This window comes from Anopheles coustani, chromosome X, assembly GCF_943734705.1.
Source record: "Anopheles coustani chromosome X, idAnoCousDA_361_x.2, whole genome shotgun sequence".
Taxonomy (NCBI): domain Eukaryota; kingdom Metazoa; phylum Arthropoda; class Insecta; order Diptera; family Culicidae; genus Anopheles; species Anopheles coustani.
The window spans coordinates 11,051,179-11,068,546 of record NC_071290.1 but is presented as its reverse complement, the minus strand read 5'-3'; the positions used below and the strand labels follow the sequence as shown (position 1 = coordinate 11,068,546).

Genomic DNA, 17,368 nt, shown 5'->3' with positions numbered 1-17,368 from the left:
AGGAAAGGTGAGCCGTGATCCCACGGCGTGCAGGCTTTCTCTTTATCTTCGAGGTCAATTTTTCTATCGGAATCGCGTTTCGGAAGATATACAGATATTAGACGTTGTTTAGACTAATGTCCGACAGGGTATCTGTCAACCAGGACCTCGCCTTATATATCTGTAGAGATCGGAAGCCTTTCGGGGCGCGGGTTGCATTGACAGTGATGAGGAAGCCATTCGAGTGTCAACGCAGAAAAAGAACAGAAGTCGGACAGAGCTATGAAAGTTCGAACCCTCGGCTCATCTCGGCGAAAGTATCGACTATCCTCGACGAAAGCATTCAATTGAGCGTTGAAAGTCTACGGCGTTTCAAGTTGATTAGGAAATTCGGGAATAATCGCATGCCGAAGTAAAACTGGTCGTTTGGGGTTGCATGGGCTCAAAAGGAAGGGAATGGAAACCGGTGGACGAAACCCAATGGAATGTGGACATAATCCAATACACTTGACATGCGCGGGCTGGCGTGGCACGCCCGTCTGTTTTCCTTCTTTTTTTTTCTTTCTGTTCCATTCCATTTCTCCCATTTCGATGTCACGTCTTTGCCTTTGCTACTTCGGTTCGCCTCATATTTTTTATTTCCCTTCGATTCGAACTATGATATTCCCTTTGGCGATCCGACACACGAGGGAAACGTAATACGAAGCAGTGGAAACGCATTTCGTCCCGCAGGCACTTTCTTCTTTCTTCTTCGCCTCCTTTTCGGTGCTTTTTAGTTTGAATAAATGGGGAAAAAACACCTCACCTATTTGAAACTGTTCGGTTGGTGGTATATGACTAGAGGTTTTTGTTTTTCTCGCCAGTTATGTCTAAGTTTTTCAACATCATTCATTTCCACACGCTGGCGAAAACGATTATTTTCGGTTAGCATCGCTTTCTCGGCATTCTCCCTCTCTCTCTCCCAATGTTCTTCCCACAAATGTTGCCCTTAACTGACTGTTTTTGGTGCTTTTGTTTTGTGTTTTCTACTCGACCTGGCCATCTCTTGGTGCGCACGCACCTTTCTAATGGTTTTGGGCAAAGGTTTTTCCAGCAACGTGCGTGCCAGAATCCGATGCGTGTGTGCTGTTAATATATTCCTCAACTGTCACGTCGTCCACCGTGCCGAAGAACCACTGGAACAGCGTGTCGGACAGCGTCCCGGTACCGACAAGTTAAAGAAAAGAAAAAAGCCGGGTAAAACACAGGAAGCACGGTCGTTTGCGACACCACGTACGCCGGTTTTCCTTCGGGATGGTGCATGGAATTTTAATCGTGAGAAGAGTTCGATTCGAAACCGATTCCCATTCCCGAGCCAAAGGGAAGCATGTCGCCCGATGCCGTGTTTGGCGTTTGTGTTCTGATTCGTTTTTGGCTTCGTCTTAACGAAAACCAACCGAAAAGATCAGGTAATAGTTCTAATTTCTGTCGTTTTAATGCTAAAATCGAATTACCGAACGCAATTGGTGTACGTTCAAGGTTTATTGTAACGATCGCTATTTGCTCTTTCCGGCGGAGGAAATCCTCTTCCGAAGATTCTACACAAAATGGAGAAATTAGCAGAGCAAACGGGAAAAACCCCGTCTCGGAAGCGGAAGGTGCGTGATTTTCGACGTGCTCGAAATAAATGCAGCGACGATCATTCAATTGATCAATCAGTTACTGGCAAAGTGGAACACGAGTGCGAGATGAAAATTAAGAACGCGAACGAAACAAAAAGCGAACGAAATTGCCAAAACAAAACCCAAAAAAAAAAACAAAACCAAAAAGAAAACTAATATGTTCCCGATCTCACCGAAACCGAGCATCCGGGCGCGTCGGAATCGGAAAAAGTGATCTTCTTTCGCTTTCGATCTAACCACTAGCGATCGGGTGGATGAGAAAACCCCCGCGCAATTGGTGATCGGAAATTTCCAATTTCGTTCGGCCGAGAAGAAAACGAAATCTCGCTCCATTTTCCTCCGCCCGATGGACTGCTTTAAAACCTAGGTGTCTTTGTAATTGCATCTGCACAGTATGGACAACAGTAGAGAAAAGAAGAAAAAAACAGGAGGTTGCGACTGCATCGAATGCGTTCATCGTGTGATCAAATCGTTCGCCTTCCACAGTTTCAAATCGAATAATAAAGTGCAACGAGCTCTAGTCAGCTTGCTGGAGGTTTTTATTACAACCCTACACAAGCCATCAAACGCCGTTCCCTTCAGCAACGCTACAGCACACGGAGGAAACGCTTCAACTAAACATTGTGCGCCTAGATGTAGGCAACGATGGTGTGTGCAAAGTTTGTTCGAGCGCAACTCAAAACGATCGCACGATGATCGCTGGTTTTATATACATTTTTTTTAAATTATTCGGAGGTTTTCGAACACAAAATTATCTAAAATATATTTCATATCACTGATAAATGCTAAAGGTAAAATGAATGATTGCTTGAAGTGCTCTTGAAAAGCGCAACACAAACAATAGTAAAAGATGTAAGAATTTAAGAAATTATTTATTGCTTTGATTTCAACACGTTCTTATTCATGTTCCTATGATTTGTTGTGTTTAATTGGTACTTTGGTTAAGTAGAATAAGTGAATTTCGTTCGTTAGTTCGTAAATGGAGAAAGAAAGATAATACGAAAAAACAGCCGTGAACTGAACAGAGCAAGACCTGCAGCAATAGAAAAGTTATAAAAATCAAGAATCACAAGGACGAAAAGTTGCTCTTAAACCAACAATATGATTTGCATCTTTCGTTAAACATTTTAGCACCAAAGCTTCCGATACTTTCCACACATCAAGTTTAAGCTCTGCAGATGTTGTTGAAGCATTGTTTGATTACAAACAGAACAAGCATGTACGCTCTCTGCAGCGTTTCACCAAATCGTTATTTGTGTAACACAAACTAACTACAACTTTCTGTAGTTATTACGTTAAACAGAAATGGAAAGAAAGCATAAATGATGTAGTAATAGTTTTTTTTTTTTTGTAAAATAGTTTCGTTATAGGTTTTTTCATATCAGTTAATTTATAATAGAGAGTAGTTCGTTAAATTCGTTATTCGTTAATCGTTATTTATAGAGTTTGGTTGCTTGGAGTTTGCACCTTCAAAAATGCATCCCGATTTTATGTTCGTTGTGCAGAGGAACGTTCCTTCTGTGTTATCTTTTTTTCACTTTGGCTGTCAACACAAGAACAAAACAAACAGATACTGAAAACTATGATAAAAATTCCATGAAATAATACAAACATGAAGCAATGACTATGGAAAAAGGCTAGATATCAATAGATATGTTTCTCAGAAGTCAATTCCAAATCAAAGGCCTAATAATAGCAATTCAAAAAAACTGTTGGTCATAAATTGATGAACGACATGATAGTTTTTGTGACAGTTGTGGTTGAAACATAACTGCTCAACATTGGGCCCCTTTCCATTGAATAAATTCATTTGTTTATGGTGTTCTTTAAGTTGCTAATTAAATAAAAAGCGTCACCAGAGTCCTTTAAAGTTCTCGACGCGCTATCCTCCCCTCACTCTTCCTTTATATTTTCCAATGTGTTGTTTACTTTTTGTGTGAGATTTTGACGGGGATCATCGAGAAAGCTGTCATTATTTCTATATCTCAACTATTTCATATGAAGATCGTATCTATCATCAAACGATAATACGATTCATCACATAAATAGAATAGCATGATCGTCACAATTTTGTTTGTTTTGTATTGTTAATTTTATCACTCACATCATAAGTATTACACCATCATGTTCTTGATGGAACGTTTTAACATTATTAAAGCATTTTATAGTGCGAAAGAACGAATTGTACAAACATGTACAAATAGATGCAGTGCTTATCAGCATCGAACGACTTCCTTATCATTATCGAACAGGTGAACAGATGAAGCCTCTCTCCTCTCCTTGGTGGGGGGGTTTGGTATCGGGATGGGACATAAAAGCGAGGTGCAGCTCGAATGGCGCACACACTTACCTTGAGGGCGCAGAAGATGCAATCCAGTCCGCCGCAGTCGTGCCCTTGGAGCTGGCGGAAGGAACGCCGGAAGGCATCCAGATGCCAGAGCACCTGCGCTCGCGGGCGAAGCGGATATGTTTTCCGGTGCGTGGTGCACAAGTGGTGGTCGGTGCAGCAGATGTGGACGATGGACGCGTCATGAAAAATAAACGGGAAAGGGGAAAGAAATGATGATATACAATCGTCAATGTGGCGATATATAGTAATTTGACGCTGAAAGGCATCCTGTCGGATGTAAAGAGTGACGGTGTAAAGTGAACCGGACAAATGAAGATGAAATTCTATCACGTTACGCTTCAAGTTACGGGGCGCTAATCGGCTCGAGCGGTCAGCAATTGATTATGAGATCTCGCCTACCGAGCACCGAGTCCGGTTGGAACACGATGGTTTACAGTTGCTGCTGCTAGAACCGACATCTGTCGGAAAAGCAGCGGTGAAGTAATCGACGGATGGAAAACGTTGAACGTGTATTTCAATTTACTTGCCCTCTTTTTTGGATTAAAATTCGTTTTTATTTTATTTTTGGGAGTTCGTCGCTTGGTGTTGTGGCGCGAAGTCTTTTGATATTGCTTGCGCGGCGCTGGGCAGAATTAAATGAGGTTTTATTTTGTTGTTTTCTTCCACCATTTACCAACGATTAACCTTGCTATTACGGCTCGGGTTCGCGTTGGATGCTGGCTAAAAGAAATTGTTCGAGAGTGCTAAGACTCCGACGGCTTGACGCGATGGTGGATGGGTATCAAAGAGTTTGCGCTAGATTCCCCCCCCCCCCCTCTCCTCCCCCCCGGGGTGAAAACACGCCGTACAATCGAAGCGTACGGTGATGTGATGCGATTCGCAACCATTCAAATGGCTTTTGAATTTCTTTTCCAACGAGTTTTATTTTTTCCTTCCACCCCTCGTATGGTGTTCGCTCGCTTTTACTGGAGCGTGAGTGCGGACGATTTTGAATTACACTCCTTTCGAACACGCTTTTGTAACCTTTATCTTCCGGCCCTCCCCTCCCCCACCCGCAAGCCTCCCAGCCCCCTCCCAACCTACTGGGGACAAAGTTGAGGATGTAACGCAACGGAATGGACGGAAAATAAAACTCATCTCGAAGTCACGTGTTGGAGCGCAGCATCCTCTCCCTCTCTCTCTCTCTCTCTCTCTCTCTCTCTCCCTCTTTCGCTCGTAGTTCTTTGCCGGTGCATAGGCTCCATTGATTGTCAGTTTTCCGGCTGGGCTGGGAAATGGGAAATGGGCCCGACGCGGGTCGCACGGCATGGCGCAAGGAAAAGGTGAGTTCTTTGCCGAAACAATAACGCCGGCGTGCGATAACATATGGGAAAAGTGTGATATGCCGAGATCGTCATCTTGTCCTTCCCCCCCCCCCCCCCCACCCCCCACATTTTCCTCCTTCCATCATCTCGATGACCCCGTCTGTGTCCCATGTGTTTACGGAGCAAAAGGAAAAACATTAGAAACTCAAATGCATGAAATGTGTTTCTTTTTATTTTCCCTCCCCCCCCCTCTCTCTCTCTCTCTCACTCTTTTTTATGCTTTTTCCTCTTCTAGTTTTACCTTGCACGTTTGAAAAAATGCTCCGATCGGGTTGATCGGTTGTAGCTGCATGCTGACTCCGGTGGTTCGGCACGTTGTTGTTGTTTGTAGATCTGAGGTTTTCACTCCCTTTTCTCCTCTCTCTCCCTCCCGCTCTTGCTTCTTCTGTTGTGTGTCTTTTTTATTTTCGAAATCGGGCGCGTAGCAAAAAAAAACCCAAAAGCGACGCTACGCAGCTGTGATCTTTGCGGTTTTTTTATTTTCGGCGCTGTTCGATGCTTGCAGATTGATTGGTCACCGCGGAGGAAGCTGGCGATGGTGGCTGGTTGGGATTTGTGTTTTCTCCTCCTGCTTGGTTTTCCAAACCCCCCGCTTCTGCTTGATGGTCGGTTTGATGGACGATGTCACTGGTTCGTGTTTGAATTTGGGTGTTTATGGTCTCTTTTCGAATTAATAATTATTTCACTACTCTTGTTGTGTTGTGTTACACACTCACATACGACCGCACTTGGATCGTCTTTTTTTTTGTTCAGTTTTTCCCGGCACAGATTTTATCTTCTGTGGAAACATCCGTCAATGTGCCAATGGAAAATACCGTCACAAACACACACACACACACACATGGAAGCGGACAAAAAAAACCCTCGGGAAGGCTAACCAACTGTCGTTAAACCACGGTCGCGCAGATGGCTCGCACCGGGTTGCGCCTCTTCGGCTCGGGACGCTGGAACGAAAATCCTCATGAAGCCCACCGATGCCGTCATTTTTCACTTGCTTCACTTCCGTTCCGGTCACTTGCGCTTCCCCCCAACAACAACAACAACCTGCCCTTTCTTAGCTTCCTTCGATGGGTTTGATGGGTTTTCGCTTTCTTGCTTTTTTCCTCCTTCACACGTGCAGAGCAAAGCGGTTTTCCCCCTCTTTGCCAGTTTTTCTCGGCCGCCCCTTGTTTTTTTTTTATGGGTTACGATGTGACGCTTTTCCGTTTGTTCTCTGTCCTGCCCGTTTTATTTTCTTCTTTGCTTTTGCGCTTTTGACTGTGGAGGCGTTTGATTGGTGCGGTGGAATTTTCCTTTTCGTCGTGCCTACGGAAGCGCACGACCCTTCGCCTATTTGTTCACGGTACGATGCAGCGCTTCACCTTGCACCTGCACGCACATCCTCACGTCGTTTTGTTGGTGCCTTCCGTTGCAATATATTTCTGGTCTACCGGGAATGCACAGAACTTCGCTTCGCATCGCAATGCCGGTTGCCTACACGCAGGGGCAGGGAACTGAACGCTTTGTCGTAACGCTTCACAGCACGCTTAAGAAGCAGAAACTCGTGCGGTCACTCATAAGAAAAAAAACACCACACCGAACCGGGTGGTGACCAGTCGGACAAACACTCTGACACACACAAACACACACACCGGATCGCTCGCGTACGTGTGCTACACACGAATCGATCGGCATAAACGGCGACGCAGCGTTCGAGAAACACGTCCAAAGATCATGTTGACCACCTTGGTACTGAAGACGGCGCGAACGGGCGCGAACACCGCGAGCCGACGCGATCGTACGCCGAGAGAAGCGGCACGATCGGGTGCGCACAAGGCACAAGAGAAGCAAAACAACGTGGAGAAGATAAAAAAAAAAAACAACAGACCGTAGTAAAAGGGCAAAAGGTGGATGAAGAGAACGCGCTAAGGCACGAACCGGAGAGGGTCCCAAGAGAGAGAGAGAGAGAGATTCGAACCCAAGAAAGGTAAATTCATCTCATCTTAAGAAGGAAACAACGTTTTCAAAACGCGAAGAAATACTATGCACCTACACACTCGCATTTATGCTCGCCTCGTTTCGAGGGTGGCCCGGGCGTATGCTGGACGGCTTTATGCTTCAGCTCCGCAGGTCGGCGACGCTTTCGGAGATTTCGGTGTGCGGCGAAAGGAAAAGTCTGGAAACCACGTGAAGCTCATGGCTCTCAAAAACAAAAAAAAAAACAACCAAGAAACCAGAAGAAAACGCGCCACATTGAAAAACATGTTGCCACAAAAGAATGCTTTGTGCTAAGAGGAGGAGGCTGCGACTTAAACACTCACGAAAGACACACGCTAATCGGGGGTGTGTGTGTGTGTGTATGTTTGGGACTAACGGTCAGCGAGGCTTCCGAGGCAGAGTGTGCGGTATGGCAACCAAACAGCGAGTTGCAGTTTCTTTCCAACCTAGAAACATTTTCCTACGAGCTGAAGCCTCTAATCATCAACCAAAGGGCAACCACAGCTTCCAAAACTATGCTTTCGAACTCCTATTCCCTTTCCTTCGCTCGCCAAATGTCATTTTCGTGTTGCCTAAAAAAGGGTGACACGAGAAGTAGGAGACTAAGAAGGGCTTAAACAGTTTGCTAAACACAACTAAAGCTGATGGAGTTTCGCTTTGTTTTCTTGTATTAGAATTTTCCTCTTCTGCTTATTAGGAAATACAATCTGAATAGTAGTTTTCCCTCCGAAATCAAATTGTTTCCATCGATGTTAGAAATGTCCACTTTACTCGAGAACCCTTCTACTCTATAAGTTGTTTGTGCGACGTCGAGATTTAGCCCCTTAGTTTTTCCTCTTCTTCTTGCACTTCTTCTCCTTCTCCTTCTTGTTTTTTTCAGTATACCGGTCCCCAAAAACCGGTCGGGAAAAGAAAACGGGTAAACGAGAAGTTTTCCACAACCGCTGGCGCAAACATTACATCCGAGTTCCGTTCTTGGGTTAGTTCCCCTAACGAGCAGCATCGTAAAAGAAACGAGCCCACGGAGCGAGGGGTTTGGGGCAAGGGGGCACAAGCACACGCGCGTGATAACTTTTCACCTGCACCGCCTTCCCTTTTTTTGCTGAACGTTTTCGCCATATTTTTCTTTTTCCTCCTCGATCGAAAAAGGGCTTAATTGTCTCTCGTTCCATCCCTTCCCATTCCGCTTCGTTGGTCGTCGCTCGGGTTGGTGTGTGTGTGTGATGTGGGCCCACGAAGGTACGTAGAAGGACAAGACCTGGTGGTCAGTTTTTGGTCGACGGTTTCGAGAAAAAGCTCACGCTGTAAGCACAAAGTTCCACGTCCGAGTCATAAGACCTAAGACGAAGCAAATAGCAATAAGAGAGAAGGAAAGGAAACGGCATCAAAAGGAAGAAAGGCGTATCGAAGGAGAGGAGAGGAAGGGCAAACGTTACTTCCAACGTAAAGTAGACGCTCGACAAGCGAGAACGTGAAGAAACGAAGCATAAGGAAAGAAGAAGTAGCCAAATGGGGGTCGTGAAGGTTTAAAGCCCACCGCAAGACGTCTCCCAAGACACGAACCACAAACTCACCAACAGCTCGAGGTGTTCCCAAGCGTTGCTAGAAAACGGTTAAGCCACATCGAGCGAGAAGCCTCTTGGAAGATTTGTGAGGTTAATTTAGAAACATTTAAAGAAAGATGGCTAACATTGGAATTAATAAAGTTGGTATGAATAAAGTTTTATAGGAAACTTTACTATAGTAAAAATAGGTTGTTGCTAATAAACTGTCCCTGCTGTGCGTCATCAGGAAGGGAACTCCAAGAGACTCCTCCAAGAGTTCCCTCACCACCCTTTTTCTTACATAGCTTGACCCTAATCAAAGCTTGCGTTGGATCTATAGAAAGCTAGGAATTCTCCAACAACGCTGACCCTGTTACTCCCTTCTCTCTGTTCGTGTGTGTGTGTGTGTGAGCTTATCTGCATGCCACAAAAGTTGGAGGAGAAGGAGGGGATGTAGTAGGGTCAGATGAGGTATGCTGCTCCCCCTTCCCCCTCACACACACACACACGAAGGCACAAACGAGTACGAATGGTGGGAGAAGAACCAAGCCACGGAAGCGGGGTGAGTCTCCACTCTCGAGGAGCCTTTTAAATCGCGTCTTGGGGTTGAAGCCTCGTCGGGGCTTGGTGGAGAGGGGAGGGGTCGCAAATGTTCACCGTTAAACCGTGCGAGGCGCTGGTGGTGGTGTTGGTGGTGGTTGCGACTGGTTTGGCTTTGGCTCGTGCTGGGCTCCCGTTGTCTAGCCTTTGGTGAGATGGAAGGTGAGGAAGAGATGAGGGGGGAGGGGGGGGGGGGGGTATTTGGAGCCTTACGAGGTAACATTACCCTCCTCCTCCCCCTTCTCTCCCCTTCATGGTTGGCAAAGAGCTTCTCGCTTAAGCGCCTTCACACACACACCAACGGAATTGGAGTTGGAGTTTGGGCTTTCGCTTCACGACGCGGCATCCATTTTTCACCACGGTTTCCATCTTGAGAACGAGAAAACGCGCGAAAAACATCTCCCCAATTGAACGCGTGCGCTTCACTTTACCATCGTACCGATCGATGCCAAACAACACTGAGTGCAGGACGTCTGCGGTTCTGTCTCATATCGGGTTCGTCGCTTGCCAATGACCTCTTGTTTTTGTCGTGGCGCGCCAAAAGCACGCAACACAACGTTTCGTAGCCCTTGTTATCTTTCTTACTCTCCAGAAAGGATGTTCCATACTTAAATCATATTTCGAGGGCTTATAACTCTAGCTTTTAACTTCCTTTCTTCTTTGTTTTATTCTAATTACAATGTTTTTTACCTAAATCATATGCTTTTGTAGAACAATGCTAAAATCAAATTGAAACATTTGCTTATGATAAACATGGTTTCAAGGGTAGGGTTTTCTAGCATTTTATCTTTTTTCCTTTCTGTTTCTGTTCTGAATGCTTTCTAGTTATTCGATTTGCTTTCAAAGGCTTATCTTTCTTGCTATTTATCTTTCGTTCCTTCATGTTTTGTCTAGCATATGTTTTACCTAATTCCTATGCTTACAAAGATCAACAAATAACATCCACAAAAATCACTTTTTCTAAAACTGCTTTCGAGAGGTTCATCTTGCTAGCTTTTTATCGTTGTTATTTTCTATATTAGTTATATGCTACTATAGAACTATTTGCTTTCGATGATTAAGCCTTCAAGGATCTGTCTTATTAGCTTTTAATCTTTCGTTCTTTCTGTTTTAGTCTGGTGAGAATGTTTTCTACCTATATCACATTTCAAGCGTTTATCCTTCTAGTGGATAACTATAACTTCGTTTCATCTTATAACAACTTTAAAACATCCGCACAATCCCCGTTTGCTAAACATGCTTTCGAAAGGTATACATTTCTAGCTTTTTATCTTTCTTCTTTTCATGTTTATTCTGGTAAAAATGTTTTCTGCCTAAATCATAAAACAATTCTAAACTATCCAAACATTTCACTTTCGATGATTGAAATTTCAAGGATTTGTTTTATTAGCTTTTCATCTTTCTTAACGTTGTTTAGTTGGAGTAACAATGGTTTGTACCTTAACCATAATGTATCACAGAACAACAAAACAACATCCAAGCAATCTGCTTTTGGTCAACATGCTTTATCTTTTAAAGGTTTATCTTACTAGCTTTTTATCTCTCTTGCTTTCTTTGTCTTGTAACAATGAGTATAATTTTCTACTTCAATCAAAAGAATAGCTATAAGATATTATAAAAATTCACTTTTGCTAAATATACGTTCGAGAATGTGTTTAAGTTTAATCACTGTTCCTGAGAATCATAACTTCCACGAGTCATTGGTCGATAAAGGAATGGTTTACGTTAGAAGGGACAAGTTTAGTTGACCTTCGCTTGTAAATACCGCTTGCTGCAGTGATAAACAGCTTTCGCATCCACTTTGCAGTCGTGCGCAAGCTGTTAAATAAAGATTAAACCTGTCTTTGTGGTGATCGCTAAGTGCGCATCGCTTGCGAGTGTGATTGAACATTTTCCTTGCGAAGAAAGAACCGCTCGCAGAACGACGCCATCACTCGAGGGGCTTTAAGGTCTGTTCTCGAGCGGCAGAAGAAACGGGCTTGGCGTCACTTCCTGACCACCGATGGCTCTCGGGGCTTTCGCTTCCTTCCTTCCTTCCTTTCCTGTGGCGCACCGACGGAACCGATCAATCTCGCGATTCTACTTACATCCGAGATGTGACTTGCATACATCTCAGGGCGGGCAGGGTACCGCTCGATCCCACACCGGGATAAACCGGAATCCGGTGCCTTCTAGAGCCCGAGAACACCCAAGAGCCGGCCGGACGGAAGTGCCAACGGGTTGTTCGGTGGGCAGTTTTCCGCCCGACGGATCGGAAGGAGGATGGCCGGTTTAATGTATGCTAATTACACACGCTGCAGTCCCTCCCCCCCCCCCCCCTCCCCTCTGTAGCCCTCAGCAACGGTCCAGCGGTTCGCCAATTTCGCCAATAGACATCCCGATCACGCGAACCGAACCGGATCCGATTTAATGGGCAAGGTCCGCGGCTGGGACGGATATTAATATTTACCAGCCTTGCTTGCGGATGCTGTGCCGTGCCAACGAGGCCTCATTGTATGTGTGTGTGTCTGTGTTGTATAATTATCCCGAGCGCCGGACCCGCCAGCGTCACTTCCAGGCCACGGTCGCCGGACACTTGAGATGCCACATACTTCCATAATTGTTTCCGTTCTGCACCCCCCCCCCCCCCCCCCTCCCGCGCACGAGACACGCAACGCCCGGAAAAACCGCGGGCGGAAGGGCGCGGACGCCTTTTTACAACAGCATTGAAACAAAGTCACTTTAAACATAACGCGTGACATAACGCAAAACCCTCGGACAGGATGTTTTTTCTGCAAGTTTCTCCGTTCAGAATAAGTCGCGAGCTGCAGCGCGTTTGGTAAGCCTGCGCCGCCGAGCGACGGTAACAAAAGACTTGAGTGAGCGAGTGAAAAGCGACGAACCCACAAGCGCGTGTACGAATTTAAAATCCGCTCTGCTTCAATCGATTGAATTTAAGCTGCGGAAAGTTGTGTTTACCGCCAAAATGAGTGACTAATTATTTCAATGCTTCAATAAGTTGATGAAACGCTAGAGGGATGGCCTCCCAACAGAGGCGGATCATATGGTAAGCAAGCAAAGGTCCGTACTTTTTGCTCAGAAGTTTTCAAATGCTTGTGTTGGAATTATTTTAATTTATTTGCTCGTCTTATTAAATGCTCAAATTTCGAATGAAAGTAAATGAAGAATATGAAAATCTATTGTGTGGTTTGCGTTTTGATGAAGAAAAGGACACCAAACGACTCTTTACAGTATTTGTTTTAGGTTAAAATATAAAAAATGTATACACTAACGTAAATTAAAAGGACCAGTGAAAAGATTTCATCAAAGAAGAGGAAAATACTCAGCATAGTTTGAAGACAATGAACATTGATTAGCAAAAGTAATGTTCTGCAGATTTACAAATATAGCAATAATGCTTATTATTGGACTAACTTCTTTTCCAAACATATAACAAAAATGTACTTTTTTCAATTATTCAATTAAAAATTAAACTACTACTTAACTACTATATATTCTAATTTGTTCACAGAAAATGTAATTCGTGTAAAATGATTCTCTAGGAAAGTTATTGATGGTTTGTCATGAAATAAGGCTTTGAAGATAAGGCAATGAACACTTTTCGTGTTTGTTTTCGATTAAAGTATAGAAGATTGATATAGAAATGTAAATTAAAGAGATCAGTGTAAACAGGAATTAGCAAAACCAAGGCCATGTCCAATTCCAAATGTAGCAATCATGCTTAAAATGGGACTAACACTTTCTTGTTCAAACATTTAACAAAAAAGTACCTTTTTTCAGTTTCTAAACGGCTGGAAAGTTATTCGATTAAAAAGTAAAGAAATAAATCACTCGTCTATTTGGTTCTTAGAAAATGATACTCTAGGAAAATAGTTCTCTAGGAATGATTTTGATGGTTTGGCATCGAAAACCTTTCAATTTAGGGGCAATTCAGCAAAAGAAATTGTTTTTAAATCTACCTTTATTTTTTTTTTATATATGTTGTTTAATCTAATTTGAAATTGTTTGAATTTTGAAATAAAACACGAACGGTGAATGTAGCATATCTTTTTGGGGGCCTTGAACTTACAACCGTTTGGGGATTTTAAAACGCTTAATCGGCCTCTGCCTCCAACCCCTTTCCTTTACAGGCGAGAGTGAGCTTTCGTAACTATTCTATCCCTAGCAGCTGAGCAGCTCCCTTTCGGATGCGCTGAGCCGTCACGCGAGGAAAGCATCACCAAATGTCACGCCCGGTGGTAGGCCCGGGACCGCTGAGCCGCTCATCACGCCTTTTATGGTGTGATCCGTGTCAGAACACGATCTTAGAAAATTGCCGTCGTCGTCGGAGCCAAATAAGAAGAGCAAATAAACGAACCAACAAAAAAAAAAAAGAAGTGTAAAGGAAGAACGCGGTCCAACAAGGCAAACAAAGTTACAAAGGCGCGTAAGACAAAGAACGAAACCACCACCAGCGCGTGCCAACAAACATCTTCCGCGTTGTCTTCGAGCGAAAGCGAACGAAACGTGTCACACAAGGCAAGTCGTTTGGCAGTAGCATACAAGATATTATTGTTTGTGTGTTTGTGGGAGTGTGGGTGTACGTGTGTATGCATTAAATCATAAACTCCAACATACGCCAAGAGAGATAGAGAGAGACATAGAGATTGTGGGTGGGGGAAATAAAATAATCTTGTAAGGTTCTGCATGCGGTCAAGTGTGGTCAGAACGGGGGAAAAAAAAAGTGTGGACGATCCACGGCTTAGAACTCCCGACGTCCATTCCGGAGGGGAACACACGGCGACGCATCGGTGGTTCGTGTGGGAAAGCGCCACCATGCGTGGATAATTTATGTTTTACTTTCTTCCCCGCGGTTTCGTTGCTTCAGCGCGAGAGCCTTGCGGTTGGCAGGTGGAAGCATGGGATGGGGCATCCCCCCACGGCTCCGGGGTCATTGGTCACAATGGCTAGGAGGGACTCGCTCCAAGACGTACATCTCCTCCATTTTTAGTGCGTTTCACCTTACAGGGTTTCGATCCATATAAAGAAATGTTTCAATTGGTAGAGAGAACATTTTAAAATCATAGGGGATATTTTCAACCGCTTGAGAGAACATTGCAACCGGTTAGGGGGAGCAAGTTGTCAACCTCATAAACGTTCACGCAAAAAGAGTAAATTAATTACTATGTATTTTTACTCGTCTATTAATTTAATTAAAAACTGTGTCTTCGATTTTTGCATCAATTAGTTTATAATCGTTTGTCAAACAACGTATTTGGTACGATAAAAACATTGACCTGTTACTTTGCGTCAGAGAATATTGTTATATTTTAGTTGAAAACAACTTATACGATTTTCAAATATTTAACTATACAAAGTTATATCATTCCTTCCGTTTTATGAAGTTAGCAGCTCACTCCCCCAACTGGTTGAAAAGCTCCCCGGTGGATTTGCACGATTCCTCTAGCTGTCTGACACATTCCCCTATATGATTGTAAAGTTCTCTTAACCAATTAAAAATATTCCCTACGCTTTTGAAACGTTCTTTCTACCTATTGAATCATTCCATTATATGGATCGAAATCCTGTAACGTTGAGGAAAAGCTCAAAGACGATATCGCATCATTGTTCGCCCGCGTCGCTAAAGTACACAACGTACGCAGCATCGGAAAAGCAACAGCAACACCGGCTGACGTTAATTTCATGTTGGGCTCGCCATCGGCTTTCAAAAGGTGTTCGAATTGGTACGGTAATTATTTGCCCCGCAAACGCAATCCGCAGCATCATGGTGTGCATTTTGTTTGTGCCTTCCTCCGTTCGGAGTTGTCCAGTATTACATTATCTTTTTGAACCCCCCTCCCCGTCCAGCAGCCTTTTTCCTCTGTACGCGAAAAACACGTGTCATAAAAATGGAGGCAAGGCAGCGAATAGTTGCTGTCGGGTTGCGAAGGAAAACGCTCGGGAAGAAGGATGCAGGAGGAAAGCCTCGAGTGTCCTCGGCACATGGCACCGCTCGGAGGATGATTGCACCGGCTGCACCTGTTCGGCAGGTTTCGTTTCGAACACGCGCCAGCGCACATTTCACCTGTGCGCCTCAGAGCAGGAGAGAGAGAGAGAGGGCGTCGAAAGGGTTGCGGTTTCAAGATCAAGAAAAAGGTTGCTGCTCCGGGGAGGGAAAAAAAGGGAACAGGAAAACCTGTTCTGTTCGCTGCAAACCTCGAGGTGCAATCGAAACGAAAGCTCACTCCCGATGGGGCGCAATCTGCCGGCGAAGCATCTGCCGGACAAAACGACAGTCGCAGAACGCGAAGCGCAAGAAGATAAAGATAGCAACGAAACACAACCCAGTCAGTTGCTGGTGAAAGATTTACCTGGCAAGAACCTGGGAATGGAAGATATATTAGAGCCACTCGAGCGTGGCGATAGCGAATCCGCAGATCTGCATTCAATCAACACAAGCCGAAGCCAAGACACCGCCGGTCTCGAAAGAACTTTGACCCGGCGAGGGCGAGGCGGGGGGTTCGTCGCTTGCCCACCTCGCCGAAGTCTATTGTTGTACCGGGGCTTCGGGAAGAGCGAATTAAATTACAAATATAAAAATAAAAAAAAAAACCCCTGAAGCGATTAAAAGAAAAACGTCGTGGGCTCAGTGGGAAAACCCTTACTCGCTTGCCTCCCCCCCTTGCACCGCTTGCGCTTGCATACAGAATCGCACATAATTTATGGACATTTATGCACCCTCTCCTCGGTGTTCGGCGAAGGAACACGATACGCGAGGCTGTACAGCGATAAAAGAAAAAACAGGACAAGAAAAGCTTCCGATTTTTCCAACTGACGACGGCCGGACATCACCGGTACGAAACCAAACGGAATGGGTTTAAAAACGGGGGGTACTGTGAGTGCAATGTAAAATGAGACAGAGTGAGTGAGTGAGTGAGTTGAATCTTCGCAATAAGTGAGTTCTTTCAATACGTCACGATGATTTATCACGATGATTTATTTCGACCCATTTTTTATTAAATTCACTCAGAATTATTTTACTATTTTCCTGATAGCGCGAGAATGATTTGACGCAGGAGTTGGCACAAATTTTCGTAGAAGAGGCCAGATGACGGGAAAGCTCCCAAAACTGTGAGCAAAAATCTTAAACTATAATTTAATATTTTGAAAGTTGTATTTAGCGCATTTCTAATCAAATTATTTCAACGTGTTACAATTAATAATTCATTTTTATGTTTTTGTTTTTGTTGAATTTTGTACTTTTTCAAATTAAAACTGTTTGTTCGTTGTACTTTAAATTAATCTCTTTTACTCTACTGTAAATAAATAATCTTCTCAACTCGCTTTGTAGCTCAAATAACTATGCTTTTAGATGTTTTGGATACTGTAAGCCATATTTTGTTTCGTAACGGTGTCGAGATTTACCATTTTTGAACCATCAATAGTTAAAATGTGATTGAAAATGTCTAATATAAGTAGATGAGTAAATGAATCTCATTATGAAAAGATTCATAAGATTCAAATCGCCGTATCGGAGCAAGACGCACCAACTCACACTAGTGATGTGCGTACTGAGTAAGAATAAGTGAGTGAGCAGAATCATACAATTGATTTGATTGAATCGATTCGCATCCTAAAAGAGGGAATGAGTAAATAAAAGAGTCGCTAGTCTCCAAAGAGATTCGAATCCTAAGAGTGAGTGGAAAAGTTGGTATTGTAGTTGGAGACTTACACCCGTCCAAGGAATCGAAATCTAATTAGGGATTCGAATCTCAAACAAGGACTCAAATCCTATAGGAGTAATTAAAAGAGTAAACAAACTAGAGAAAGTGCGTTTATGAGGTTTTTGCGAAGAAAAACTATTCAAATCTCAATGATGTACTCAACGAACAAGTAACTCTTTTCCTAACTCTT

General features: G+C 43.9%; 2 protein-coding genes across 2 annotated transcripts in view; one reads left to right on the top strand and one right to left on the bottom strand.

Moving 5' to 3' along the window:
- LOC131269499 (aminopeptidase N) overlaps positions 1 to 17,368 on the top strand; it is a 232,460-nt gene that overhangs the window by 177,587 nt on the left and 37,505 nt on the right. The window lies entirely within an intron of this gene.
- LOC131269083 (uncharacterized) overlaps positions 1 to 17,368 on the bottom strand; it is a 39,153-nt gene that overhangs the window by 20,996 nt on the left and 789 nt on the right. Inside the window, exon 2 of the mRNA XM_058271400.1 lies at positions 3,991 to 4,083. Within this exon, the coding sequence (XP_058127383.1) occupies positions 3,991 to 4,083 (93 nt within the window). The remainder of the gene's footprint in view (positions 1 to 3,990; positions 4,084 to 17,368) is intronic.